The sequence below is a fragment of the Hemicordylus capensis genome, chromosome 1 (genome assembly GCF_027244095.1).
Source record: "Hemicordylus capensis ecotype Gifberg chromosome 1, rHemCap1.1.pri, whole genome shotgun sequence".
Lineage (NCBI taxonomy): Eukaryota > Metazoa > Chordata > Lepidosauria > Squamata > Cordylidae > Hemicordylus > Hemicordylus capensis.
The window spans coordinates 228683231-228697667 of record NC_069657.1 but is presented as its reverse complement, the minus strand read 5'-3'; the positions used below and the strand labels follow the sequence as shown (position 1 = coordinate 228697667).

Genomic DNA, 14437 nt, shown 5'->3' with positions numbered 1-14437 from the left:
AAAGGAAAAGGTTTTTCCCCTGTGCTGGGCTCCTGGGCTCCTTTTGAAAGATTGCACCCTAGAAATTGGGGGGGGGGGACAACAACCCCCCCCCCACACACAGAGGGCCACTGACTGTTGAGGGTCCACTGTGAGGATTGTTCTCTGGCCTCACCCCCACCCCAAGGTTTTCAAGTTGCAGCCCTTCAAAAGTCCCCACTTAGCCCCTATTTAGTGCAATGAAGCCACAGAACTCCACTACAGTACTTTAAATAAGAAAGGAGGGAACTGGCACAACTCTTGTTCACCAGTCAAAAATACAGAAGGGGGGGGCAGTCAAGTTTATCTCTCCACAGAGGAGGACTTTAATGAGCCCCTAAAATTATTTTCTGAGCTTGGCTTACATATGGCATTTATGTAAGTATGGACATACAAACTACCTTACAAAAACTGGCCCGTGACTACTGATGAAAAGAACTTGGAGAAAATCTTTCTCCAACAAATTCTCCTAAATGCAAACTTACTTAACAAAAATTCCAATTTATATCCTCCCAAACTGATATTTTTTCAACACACCCCATTATGGTCATTAGTTTAATATACATCTCCCAGAAAAGTGAAAAAGCATTACAACTTGCAGAGAAAAAGTGAACACTTACTTTGACTCCTGGGGGTCCTCTTCTGCCAATTCCTCCCTGAAAATTAAGAAAGCATAATCACAATGGTCAGGCAGAGTTTCTCTAGCAACCATAGTTGTTCTGGTCTTTCATGGTTCATTTGTACAAAATAGGCCTGCTAATTCTGTCCTTTCCTTGTGGAAAGCAAATGAAAGATCACAGCAGGACTCTGTCAGAAGCACAGGACTCTTGGTCCAGGGCAGCTGCTCAGGTGTCAGACAGTGGGAAAGGACTTCAACAGCACCTGGCTTCACTTCTCCTCCTCTCCAGCTCAGCTTCCAGGCACCCAGCTATGGGGAATCCCCCTTACTAGGCTGTCTCCAGCCTTAAATGTTGCTTCCCAGCTGATGCCCACTTCATAGCTCCTCCCCAGCTACTTCCTCTCCACTCCCCCCACTTCCCCCCCCATATGACTGAACTATGTTGCGATTGCATAGAACATGCCTCCCCCTCCCAACCATGGAGTCTACATCCCCCTGAGATTCATCATGCCATGAATCTCAGGCATAGTGGCAAGGCAACCAGCTCCTGCCACATCACCTCTCCCCATTGCCCTTCCCCAGCCTCAAATCTGGCAAAGGTGGACTCCACTTCTTTGTCTGAAGTCGCGGCGTAGATGTCACTCTGGCCAATATCATCTTCACATGCGTCAGACAAATCTGGTGGGTTCCCTTTGAGGTATGCCTGTCCATGGCATTTGCCATACATTGTGGAGGATTTCAACCCAGCTTTGCTGAATCCATAAATAATGAGCCCTCACTGAGAAGGACTGCAGAAAAATTAAAGGAGCACTTGTGCAGCCCTCATGGACATATTTCTGGGCACAAAAAGAGCCTCAACTACATTTATAGAGTGGAAATAGATCAGATAATGTTTCTTCACTCACTCCAGGTTCTAATAAACTTATTAAACTTATAAGATCATCTTTATCCATACAAGCGAATGAGCTCAACTATTTCTGTGATAGTCCACAGTTTCTTCAGCTATTAAGTTTTGACAAGAATGTCTGCAGGTTTCCATTTAGAAGCCATCTTTAAATACAGTGATTAAAATATTTACAACATCTTTACTTTCTACACTTTTGATATGTTTTTAATGGGGCCTTGTAAAAAACAAAATGTCCTTAACACTAGAGCCATCAGTTAATAGAGAAGGGAAAAAACATGGGCAATTAACAATACTTACATTCCTTCCAGGTGCTCCTGGGGCACCCGATGATCCATCTCTTCCAGGTTCTCCCTGGGAGAGACACAGTACAAAGATTGTTGATTACTAACCAGATGAACAGACAACATGGGGCTTTGAAGTATTTTGCTTGAAAAATCAGCTTTTATTGTACTATATAGCTAATGAAACATCGTTTACCGTTGGTCCAATTTCACCTCTGGAGCCTCTGCTTCCTCTCGTGGTATTATCACGTCCTGGCGCACCCTGCAAGTCACAGAAGCAGTGAAAAGTAAAATGGAGCAGTTCATGAGAATTGCTGCCAAAAACATTCAGTGTAATGTACAGAACAGAATGTTGGGCTTAGACCAAGAGGCCTAGCCTCTGTGCTCACTGAGTGATCTTGGGCCATTCTTTGCCTTTCCATCTAGCCTACCTCACAGGGATGTTGTGAGGATAAAATGCTAACTGGGCAAAGAGGCACTCACTTGCAGATATCTCATACAAGTTATGGCGGCTTGTTCAGACTTCTAGCAGTTGCATTACAGAAGGATGAAAGAAAGAGGAAGGGAGGACTAGAATGAGTCAAAAGGGAAGTACACAAGGAAGCTCTTCTCACAATTAGTGAAAGCCTGAAAGCGCTAAGCTCCCCGCAGACCATCACAGAGAAACCTCTGGATGAGCAGATCACCCGCCCAGATGAGCAGTGGCTCTCCCACGGGCTGCCTGTGCCTCACATGGGTGCTCCGGGAGCAGGGAAGAGCTGCCGTGTGGTGCCCCAGCCCCCTCCCCCGACAAGTATGTCTGCTGCAGCCGTGAGCAGACACACGATCGCCAAGCCCAGGTTTGGGGCACGCTCACGCGCCAAACCTCAGTGAAGCGGCAGGCTCCTTGAAGAGGGCCTTCCGCACCACCGCCCTCTTGAGGCTCCCGGCGATTCTCACACGCAGCAGAAACCAGGCAGGGCTCCCTTAGCCCAGTTTCTGCTGCGTGTTATCAGGAGCACTTGGCATAACAGAAGATCACTCTGCATAACTCTATCAAAGTCCTACTGTAACACATGAACACTGCCACAGTCTGAAGCACAGCTCTTTTGTAATCCCTGGACATATTTACCGGTTCTCCTCGCAGTCCACGGTCACCTCGATCTCCTCTGTCTCCTTTGACTCCTTTGTCTCCCTATAAAGATAGATAGAAATATATCTAATCAAACGGCAGAAAATCATTGTACATAACCATGGCATTCTGTAATCATTGTGTCACTTTTGCCTTCAAGTTTTATGCATGAGGTCTGACACCAGGTGGCCTCTCTTCTCTACCAAGGACGGAGACACCAACCAAAGAATTTCTAGATAAGGCATTGCTATTTTGGATATAGCCCATTTAAGGCAGAAGGCTTCAGTCTTGCATCTAAGACACAACCTCTGTAACACCAAACAAGCAGACCCCCACTAAGCCCAAGGTAATAGTAAGCTGTGTGTGTGTGTGTGTGTGTGTGTGTGTGTGTGTGTGTGTGTGTGTGTGTTTTGTGATGCTGGACCCATTGAAGTCCCTTGCAGTTCTTGGGCCATGAGCTTCTGTTGTCTGGATGCTGGCACTGGCTAGGTTCACATTTGTGCTACTATGTTTTGGGATTTACGGAACACGCAACATCATAAAACTTACCCTTCCGCCAGGGCTTCCCCTCTCCCCAGGAGAACCTGGATGGCCTTTGTCTCCCTGGCAAAAGCAATTACATTATTGGAATTTAATTAATTGAAATTCATTACATAAAACAAAAGCCACCTAATGGCGCAGTGGGAAAATGACTTGACTAGCAAGCCAGAGGTTGCCAGTTTGAATCCCCACTGGTGTGTTTCCCAGACTATGGGAAACACCTCTATTGGGCAGCAGCAATAAAGGCAGATGCTGAAAGGCATCACCTCATACTGTACGGGAGATGGCAATGGTGACCCCCTCCTGTATTCTACCAAAGACAACCACAGGGCTCTGTGGTCGCTAAGAGTTGACACCGACTTGAGAGAGCACAACTTTACCTTTACTTTTACATAAAACAAAGGACTTCTAACAAGAAAAGCTATATTTCCTTTAAAAGACAAGATACAACTCAGAAAACATACCTCTTCACCATCTATTCCATTAAGGCCAGTCTCTCCCACCTCACCCTACAAAGGAAAAGAAACTAAGTTGTTATAGTACAAAATATTAAGTACTGTATACACAAAGCTGACAATGGAAAAATATAGGCACATGTGAACATGCATATGTGCTATTATTTCTGTTTTGACAATTCTAAATGTTTAAATACCTTTTCCCCTGGAAATCCACGGTTTCCCTAGAGAGATGAGAGAAGAACAATTACACAAGCAAAACCTCACTCCTCAGAAGCCTACATACAGAGAAGGATGGAATCAGTAAAATGATAACCAAATTATCACCATGATCAAAAGAGATAGGAAGGCTAATCTAAATTCTCAGTTTTTTCACTGTCTTCAATAGCTGGATTGGACATATAGTACCCAGATAAAACAGATAAAAAATATTAAGGCACTGACATAGTGAGCAAACTAGACAAATTTTTAAAAACAATATTTGTATAGGCTCATTCAGTACACCACAGAGTAAATGCCACTGAAATCTGAACAAACATGAAATCTGAACAATCATAATATTGCAGAAAAGAATATTATGGGGGGACTATATAGGAATTCTACTCTTTTAATACATGATCAAGCAAATGAAAATTCAAATCCAGGATCGAATGTGTGTGGAATGAGTGTGGAATCAGGTAGTGTGAACTTGAATGATCAGCATCAGAATTGCCCCAGATCAGGCCTGTTCCACTTTGACCCCCCAGCTGTTTTTTGACTACAACTCCCATAATCCCCAGCCACAATGGCCAATAGCCAGGGATTATGGAAATTGTAGGGCAACATCTGCAGGAGGGCCCAACTTGAGCAGCCTTGCCCTAGATCCCGTGGTTCAAAGTGTTAATTCCCTCTTGAGAGGATAAACCCATTCCTATATAAATGGTCTTCATTTCATAGGTCATTCTGAATTGCTCTTTTGACCACCCACTTTCCAGTTCCTCTCAGAGGCCTCCTCCACCCACCTCCTCAAAAGAAGCCTCTTGAGAATTAGAATCACACTCAGGTTAACACAACTGCCTAAAGTGTCATTTGAGTGGAGTCTTACAGTGCCTTCTCACTGTGCTCAATTAGGCTTACTTCTAGTCAGTGTGTTTAGGATTCCAACTTTAACTACTGTTACATTATCCTACATACCAAAGGAGTCCTATTCCTACAGGACTCGAATTAAAGATATGACTATCCACTAGTTTACTGTTACAGTGCCAAGACTTGAGCTTCAACTAATGTAAGCTGAACTGGTGCTCACTGACAACTGTGTAACTGGCCTTATCCTGTACAAGTTGTGTATGCATTTTTAAAAAATACCTTAGTTCCTCTTTCACCAGGACAGCCTTGGAATCCCCGAGTTCCATTTATCCCCGGTGGCCCACGGTCACCCTGTTACAAGAAAGGGAGAATTAAACAGTTAGCATTCATATCTATTCTGTCACATATGGATTTCAGAATGATGTCAGGTGAATGAAGGAGAGGAAGAAATGAAAGGAAGGGAAGGGAAGAGTTATAGTTCCATAGCTAGGATACTGGCTTAGATATTATATGTGCTAGAATACTGCAGACTTGTATATTTAATCATTCCATTCAGATCCTTCAAACACTTCAAAAACATTTTTTCACTACATACTTGTGGCAATGCTCCTCACTGTCTCCAAACTTAACTTCCAGCCTGATGAGATACCTAATGGGTGTGCATACATGACAGGCCGGTTACACAGCACAGTGGCAGTTTCTCAAAACAACCAGCCAATGTCAGTTGTAGGGAGCGGGTTCTAGCTTTACGGTGTTTTGAGACACAGGCACAAAGGTATTTTCTCAGCCTGATCTAGTTCAATTACATACCATTTGGGGAGCACAGTATTTATATGGCCTATGCATACAGGATGGGCCACTGTGGGAAACTGGATGCTAGACAAGATAGCCCTTGGTCTGATCCATCATGGCTGTTATTATGTCCTCAAGCATCCCCTTCACCTGCTGTTGCTCCCTGTTAACTGGAGTTTAGGAGCATACAGCCTCTGAGCTTGGAAGAAGCATGAAACCATCAAAACTAGCCGCCACTGAAAGATTTGTCCTCCATAAACTTGTCTTATCCTTTACAGCCTTCTAAGCTAGTGGCCATCACCATATCTTGTGTCAATGAATTCTACAGTGAATTCTAGGCAAGGTGTGAAGGAACACTTCCTTTTATCTGCCTCAAATCTCCTGACTATCCATACCATGCAATTACCCCAATTCTAGTGTTGTAAGAAAAGAAGAAAAATTCTCTCTCTCTCTCTCTCTCTCCCCACACCATACATAGTTTTACAAGCCTCAATCATGCCCCTCCTGCCACCGGTCATCTTTTTTGTAAATTAAACATCTTCTCAGCCTATGACCAAGAAAGGCAACATATACAGTGCTATGAAATTATCCTCAGACGATAACTTCACTAAGATCACTTTTGACACATTTAATCTGAACTTCCATCTTGTATGTGATTACTACAGTCTCTTGTTCTACCAAATGGCTCTAATGAGACCTGTCTGTCAGGACTCACAATTTCCATCATATATGACAACTACGAGAAAGATCTGTCCCTTCATATAATATAACATGGCATATTTTTTTCAAAAAACCCAGATCCCATTGGCCTGCACCCATGATGTTAACTACTGAGGTAGGAGGCTTCTGTTTCCAACTTCAAAATTATCTTAGAACAGATTCATAAGATCTGACTCACACAGGGGTTCTCAAACCTGGATCTTTGGATGTTGTTGGATTACAACTCCCATCATCCCCTGCCACAATAGCCTTGACCATAGTTGTGGGTGATGGGAGTTGTAATCCAACATCTGGGGACCCAGGTTTGAGAACCCCTGGTCTAGCAGCATGGATAACTTGTACTGGTACATAAATGTGATGAGGTAAAGCTCACAGGCCAGAGCAATGGTAGTGTTAGTACTCTGTCACAGTTTGAAGAAGGATTCGTTGTAAGTCTGGAATTGGGTCAACCAGTATCTACCATGTTCCTGAAGTACTTTGAAAACCCCTCCTCCCACTTCCTTCCAGCTGCATCAGAGCAGGCAGAGGTCAGCGCTTTAGACGTCTAAAGCTAAAACCTTCCTTTTGCACTTCCTGCATATGTAAGAATAAAGGAAGAAAGACCTGAAAAAGTTCACTCACCGGTCCACCTTCATCTCCTGGATAGCCTGTGTAGCCATTTTCCCCTGAAACTCCCTGAAGAAGAAGAAGAAGAAGAAGAAGAAGAAGAAGAAGAAGAAGAAGAAGAAGAAGAAGAAGAAGAAGAAGACATGGTTTGTATATGCATGAGACTTTGAATATCCTGAAGCCTCAATATTGGTCTCCAGTCACAATATGCTTTTAATTTTTACAAAGAGAAATGTCTGCAGAATGATCTATTTATTTATCACTTCTATAAATGGTTAACAAGCAATCTGAGCATAACCTCAGCACATCTAGGTTTTGCATATCTAAGCTTTCTGGTCCTTTATGTATAGCAATGATATCTTCCCTTCCTTTTATATTTTGAAGAATTGCAACCAGCTAGTAATTAGGAGCAGATGACACTCACTTGGAGATCTCTCTCTGTATTTCAAATACAAACACTGCTAAATTATAACACTTCAGTTATGACTGAAAGGGATATACAGAATTTGACCCAAGTGGCAGAAGTCCCTGCATATCAGCATTCAATTTGTTATGACTCCATCATCAAACACTGCCAACTCAGATCCTGGACAAATATGACACTAGTAGGAATGATGCCCACAGCACCAGCAGTTTCTGACTGAAGATGGGAGCCATGCCTACCTACACCTATGATTAAGCTTAGATAACAGAACTGAAACAAAATTTCACACCAATTGAAAATTTGGCAAATTGTCCCAAACTGGAAACATGAATGATTTAAATTCAACTTGTAATTGCTGGAAGCCAAATTTCAGTACCATTATCTGAGCTGTTTCATAAAAGTTACATTCTCATCCCTTTAACAAAATCCATAATGATCTTAAAATTCATCCAAAAGTTCAAATGTAAAGACTGAACTTCTTTCCAGATACCATTAGAGGGGTACAATACAGAGAGATCCAAATAACTGCTATATCAGATGTGTTTAAGGGCAGGCATCATGGAATGTTTGACTTTTCATCCCTATTTGAGTAGATGACCCGTCCCACCAATGTTACATCACAACTTTTGAGCAATCCCCCATTAAAAAAAAAAGTGGTTTGCTGTGTGGAAGATGATCAAGAAACTCCTTCAGTGTGCAGAAATAACTGTGAGGTTCTTTGGATCCTGGCTAAAAGTCAGAAAACCGGATGCTGGATTTCAAGGAGACTAAAACTCCTCACCTTTGGTCCAATTAAACCTGGCAGCCCTCGATCTCCCCGCTGCCCAGAACATTTGCATGGAACCCCACAGCATTCCCTTTCTGCAATATTGTCCTGCGGGGGGAAAACAAAAGCCATTAGTAAATTAGAAAGCAGATAATAAGAAACATGAGACATAAGGCTATAATGTTCCTCAGAGCCATATCTGAGGATATGTTAGAATTGTTAAAAGACTGAAGCTTCATATTTTAATCCTCACCCCTTATCCAATATGGAAAGTAAATCCAAGAAAATAAAAGGTAGGCATTTTTATGTTTGAACATCTAAATTTTTTTTATCAATTTAGAGAACAATGTTAATAAAATCAACACATTTTGGAATAGCAAAAACAACAAAAACAAGGGAAGCTACAAAGTGCTCCAGAGAGCTTTCTAAATGGGGGAAAGCAATAATCTGTTGAACTACAACTCAGAAAACAACTAGTACATCTGTGAAAATATTTTCTAGAAAGCAACTGTGCTAGAATAAGTTGAAGGATTTTCCAAGATTAATTCTTACAAATTAACCTTGAATGCATAATGTGGGAGAAAGTCAAAAAAACAAAACAAAAAGAAAGCAAACAAGCTCCCAAAATGAGTAACACCATACCTCATATACATATTGCAGTCCAGTTAATTATGGAACAAGCAGCCTTTGCAACAGTGCCACTATCCCAGCAAAAACCAGGAGTGAGCTGGTGTAAAATCCTGGATAAAAGACTGGATCAGTTACCTCTGCCATGAATTCACTAGGTGGCTGCTGCCAGGTTATTCTCTTGGCATCAGTCCCCACCCCTCCACCACATCTGCAATGATGACCTGCCTTACAGGGGTGTTATAAGAATTACAAAGCACTTCAATCACTTTAAAGCACTATATAAGTGCTGGCTGACATCCAAACTAATGTTGCATGTGCTGAATAATGTTTTACATATGTAACAGAGGAGGAATGATTTCTGATGATCCTCTCTTCCTTCTGCAGCCTCAATAAAATATTGCCTTGAGGGTCCCACAGCCCTGAGGGACATATTTTGGAGATGTGCAGAAGGAAGGGGAAAATGGCAAAAATCACTGCTTCCCCCATTCTGTGGGTGATGTTTTAGGATGACCTTCAGCCTTGATTCTTATCAGGTTCAGGAACAATTGCTACAGATTGGAGCTGTAATAATTTTCAAGCTAAGTTTGGAAAGCAAAGAAAATTCCTTGGTGAATCCTGGGTATTGATGTGGCACATCTTGGCTCCTCCCTTGATCCAGCAATGACAGTAATAACATGCAACACAGCAAAGGGCAGGATTTCAAGGGCCAACATGGACTCTCCGTGCAGCTCTCAGGCTGACATTTGTGTCTCTGGGTATTGCAATTGGATGTAGTTCAAAGGAGCTTTTATACCAGAAAGCTGAACTCAGGCGCATGCCTACCACGGAGCATACAAATATCTCCCAGCTCCCAGACTCACCAGTCCTTGGCCTCTCTCAGCCAGCGAACACTTGAGCAAAGTGCTTGCTGGCTAGGAAAGAGTGATGGGCAATGTGTCCATGCCCTGTTGCCACAGTGTAACATGCCAGAAGCACATCAACATCTCGTATCAGGAAGCATGGCCAGCACATGCTCCCTCCCAGCCGACAGAGAACTTCATTTGTTGGATGGTGCTTCCTTCCTTTCTCTCCCTTGAGGGAGACACAAGAAACACCCATCTGGCAAACCGAGTACTCTGCCAGCTGGGAGAGAGCGTCTGTGCCCCATTGCTGGCCACACCTCCAGAATGACATGTCAACATGCTTCTGATGATTTGTGCCAGGTTGGCAACGGGGCATGAACATACCTCCCATCACTGTCTCCCAACTGGCAAATGAAGTGCTCTGCTGGCTGGATGCTTCCTTCTCTCCAGTGCTTCCTTCTCTCCAGTGAGCAGTGGCAAAGAGGGTTACCCATCCTTACATCCTGCCTCAGGGCCATCACTAACCTTCCCACACCCCTAGACGAACTACACAGCTCACTGTTCAAGGCCTCCTTTCTTTCATATGGTCAGCAGGTTTCATGATATTGGGTCTTCCCCCCCCCCCGCCACTAGACAACTGACTCACAGAAAATTAATTTTATTTTTCTAGCAAAAAGCTCACATGGTTGGCCTGAAACACCTCTTGGAATTAGACAATTAATGACATGTACTGCAATCAGATGCTATTTAAAAAGCAGGCTGAATTTTTTTAGATGGAACAAGAGCTGTTGAATAGGTGTAAAAGTAGAAGATTCCATACAAATGTACAACTGAAACTAGCCAGACAGATTACAGAACCAAGTTATTTACCAGTTGCTCTGCTATTTCAAAATCTAAATCCAGCAGATTCACTCGGAGAGGCCGATTGTAAGTGAAGCCACGCCCAAATTCCAGCCACTTCAAATCCTCAATATCCTTCAGATCTTTTCCTACTTGTTCCAACCCAACAAGCATGAAAGCATGGACACCTAGAGAATGGGAAGCAAAAGACATCAGTTTGAGATTGTTCACAAGCCCTACACATGGCCTTCTTGTCTAGTCCTGCAAAGTTCCACCTTGCTCTTTATCCAGGGCAACTTGTGTATGAAGCCTTTGGGTGAGATCATGTGAAAATACAGTGCCATCAATAAACTGATGATGACAGTCAATGTTTCTTTTTTATTGGTACCAGACCCTATAATCCCAAAGCTTATTCTACAAGAAGGCAGAAAATCTTCATGGAATTACTGCTGCAATCTCAGTAATTCCTGACATTCATAACATCAAATGTGGGGGTATATTTCCCTGCTGTATCACCATCATCATCATCAGGCTGACTGCTCTCTGCTGAGCCACTCAAGCACAGAAGTGTTCATAGAACCCATTAAACACTGAAAACGGGGGAAAACCAGCAAGGCCACCACTCCCCATGTAACAAGGACATGAAGTTTCGTGTTCCATTCAAAATACAGAGTATTTTGCTACTTGCACAAATTGGAGCTTGCTCACATGGAGAGAAAATCCAGAGGTTGGGCTTTTTTAAATTGTCTGGAAAGGCCCTCACAATGACAAAGGAGCAATTGCCCTCCTTATATATCCCTTTGTACACATCATCATGGTGTTTAAAGAGCAGTGGATGGCATCCTAATGCTGCACATGTGCAAGCAAAAAATGCATGCAGGCAGTGTTAGTAGCCCTGCTCCTAACATGCAGATGTTCAAGCGGAGTGGGGCAGTGTTCATTAGAACCCTCCCCTCCTTGGAAATGCTCTTTGAGAGTTGGGAGCAGATCTCTGAGTCATGCAGTCATCAAGGGGAGGGGGGCGGTCAACAAAATCCACACCCCTCCCCTCAAATGAGCATCCACAGTTCAGAAGCAGGGTCTTTAGCACTGTGAAAATGTTTTTTAAGAAATTATTATTGTTGTTTGCACAGGCACAGTATCAGGATGTTGGCCAGGCCAGAAGAAAAGAATTTGTTATACTACTTCAGTGAATGTTCATGTGTTGACTGGTCTCATCAAGGCTGGCCTTACACCAAGCTCTGTGAATAGATGTGTATGTGTGTGGGCATTTCCCTACCTTCAAGCTCCACTTCTGAATATCATGACCATAGTGTGTAGGAGGAGGTGTCAGTTTGACTTTTAAAGACTGGCATTGCATTCATGGTTATGAGCACAGAACCGCCAGATTGTGATTACTGTGGATTATTTAATCTGAAATAAAGGAGTGTGATCTTGTGCATGTGGCCTTAGAAGTGAGCAAATAAGTCAATTTGATATATAATTATAATATATTACCATCTTTCTTTAGATCTTCAGATGCTGCTTCTAGCTGTCTCCTGGTGCCATCAGGGCCATCAGTTAAGTGTATGACCACCTGGGGAAGAAAAACTTTAAATCAGTCATAAATTGTGAAACACAATTAGATGAAACATGTCACTGAAATGCTGATTAGTCCTTGAGATGGCACTCAGGGAATGGTCCAGGATCCTGTCAAAGGGCCCATCTTGGATCTTTCCTGTCAGAAGGGCATCTGATGTCAACTGTCCTCCACTGCTTTTTTCAGTAGGAAGAGAACAGGAGGATGTAGAAGCAGGGATCAATAAGCAGACAAATAATTTCTCCAGCCATTTAGAATAGGCATGGCATTTGTGCAGGTATTTACCAGATTAAAGGTAAGGAAGTCCACTATCTGCAAAAGTCTAGGGAAGGTAGGGGAAGGTTGAGGGTAGACTAAGCCTTGAGTAGTACGGTGGCTTATGGGGCATGGAAGGAGGGAGAACTAAAGAAACCCTGAAGACACAATAAACCATGTAAGTGTAATAAAAGCAGGGTCACAAAAGGTATTTGTAGCGTATGGCTGCAAATCCCAGATTTACTCATTTGGACCCAAGAAGTTTGAAGCAAAAGCTGCAGATCAGAAACCTGTGCAACGTAGCCATCACCACCAAAATTATATCAGTGACTTCATGCAGACAATTACCTCTAAGGCACAGTTTATGTGCTCTACTGCATTAGTTCAGAGAAGAGAACTACAACCACCCACTGATGTTTAAGATCTCCAAATGCAAGGCAGGTTAGGTCTATATATCTATATAGTTATATAGCTGCCAGCAAGTACTAGACAGAGCAGTGAGAAAGAGCTGTAAGCAATGACAGACTTAACATATATTCATTGAAACAGCAGTCAATTGCTTGGTACTGGCAGGAAAATATCTGGATGCAGCATGGAATTAAGATCAAGAACTTCTAATATGGGTTTCCTTTTTGTGAACTTGCTTGCAGAAATTAATGGAAATGGCTTCAAGGAAGCAATAATTTAATGGGACACTTCAAGAACCTTAATCAAAACATGTTGAGCACTTACAGTATTAAAGACATCCAGTCTCCTAGATTATTCTGACTATTAACTGAAGAAGTTCTACAACTTCCACTTTTCTATTTGATAGCAGCCCGGAATCCATCTGTGGGTTCTCCCCGCCAATGCAAATGGTATCCAAACTTACCTTCACACTTCCAGCAGGAGCTGTTTTGAATTTATTCTGATAAGATCTCAGAGTCTCTGCAGTTAGGACAAATGGACCGCGACTCTGTAAGGCTTCAAACTTTTCAAACAACTCTGGCTGGTACTCAGCAAAGTCAAAGGCTTCCACCACTCCAGAGGGCGTCTGTGCCAGAAGAGCCACTCGTATAACAGGCTTCCGGTCATGTGTGCAGCTAATTGATGGCATCTGAGTAATTCTGTTCAGAATGTCGTCCATCTTCATCTTCAGTGCTTTCTGAATATCAAATATATTTTGCCCCGGTCTAACATCTGAGACATCAAATCCAAGTATAACATCCAGATTGCAATCTACGGTGAACAAAAGAACAACTGCATTGTACACAGAGAAGGAAAGGGGCGGGAATGGCACAGTCGCTACAGAAAGGCATACAGAATTTCACTAGAACAGGATTTATATTACAATTACTTATGAACTATTATCCTAGGTCTGGTATTCTCTGTGTATTACTGTTAAGAAGCAGTGAATAGGTTTAGTAGCTGCTCGTACATGGATAAAAGATAGCAGACAATTTTGCACTAAAGACATGCTTGCTCACAGCTTCTGACCTTTTTGTCTCCTCCATTCTCTTCAACCTGAGCCACCACTTAATTTCTGTCTCAATCAATGTCTCCTTGAACATAAGAACTGCCCTGCTGGAGCAGGCCCAAGGCCTATCTAGTCCAACATCCTGTTTCACACAGTGGTCCACCAGATCCCTCTGGGAAGCCCACAGGCAAGAGGTATGTGCATGCCCTCTCTCCTGCTGTTGCTCCCCCGCAACTGCTATTTAAAGCCATCTTGCTTTTGAGGCGGGAGATGGCCTATAGCCACCAGACTTAGCCATTGATAGACCTGTCCCCCATGAATTTGTCTAAGCCTCTTTTAAAGCCATCCAAGCTGGTGGCCATCACCAAATCCCATGGCAGAGAATTCCATAGATTAATTACATGCTACGTGAAAACTACTTCCCTTTGGTTTGTCCTAAATTTCCTGGCCTTCAGTTTCATGGGATGATCCCTGGTTCTAGTGTTGTGAGAGAGGGAGAAAAATTTCCCTCTGTCCACTCTCTCTACTCTG

General features: G+C 42.9%; 1 protein-coding gene across 12 annotated transcripts in view; it reads right to left on the bottom strand.

Annotated features, from left to right (window-relative positions):
- The window catches only part of COL6A3 (collagen type VI alpha 3 chain), a 164254-nt gene that overhangs the window by 69033 nt on the left and 80784 nt on the right, over positions 1 to 14437 (bottom strand). For all 12 annotated transcript variants that reach the window (XM_053283097.1, XM_053283107.1, XM_053283096.1 and 9 more), the window contains 13 exons: positions 13322 to 13668; positions 12114 to 12192; positions 10647 to 10804; positions 8320 to 8412; positions 7130 to 7183; positions 5276 to 5347; positions 4129 to 4155; positions 3941 to 3985; positions 3486 to 3539; positions 2937 to 2999; positions 2022 to 2087; positions 1842 to 1895; positions 639 to 674 (listed from right to left, as the gene is read on the bottom strand). In XM_053283097.1, coding sequence (XP_053139072.1) covers positions 639 to 674; positions 1842 to 1895; positions 2022 to 2087; positions 2937 to 2999; positions 3486 to 3539; positions 3941 to 3985; positions 4129 to 4155; positions 5276 to 5347; positions 7130 to 7183; positions 8320 to 8412; positions 10647 to 10804; positions 12114 to 12192; positions 13322 to 13668 — 1148 coding nt within the window. The remainder of the gene's footprint in view (positions 1 to 638; positions 675 to 1841; positions 1896 to 2021; positions 2088 to 2936; positions 3000 to 3485; positions 3540 to 3940; positions 3986 to 4128; positions 4156 to 5275; positions 5348 to 7129; positions 7184 to 8319; positions 8413 to 10646; positions 10805 to 12113; positions 12193 to 13321; positions 13669 to 14437) is intronic.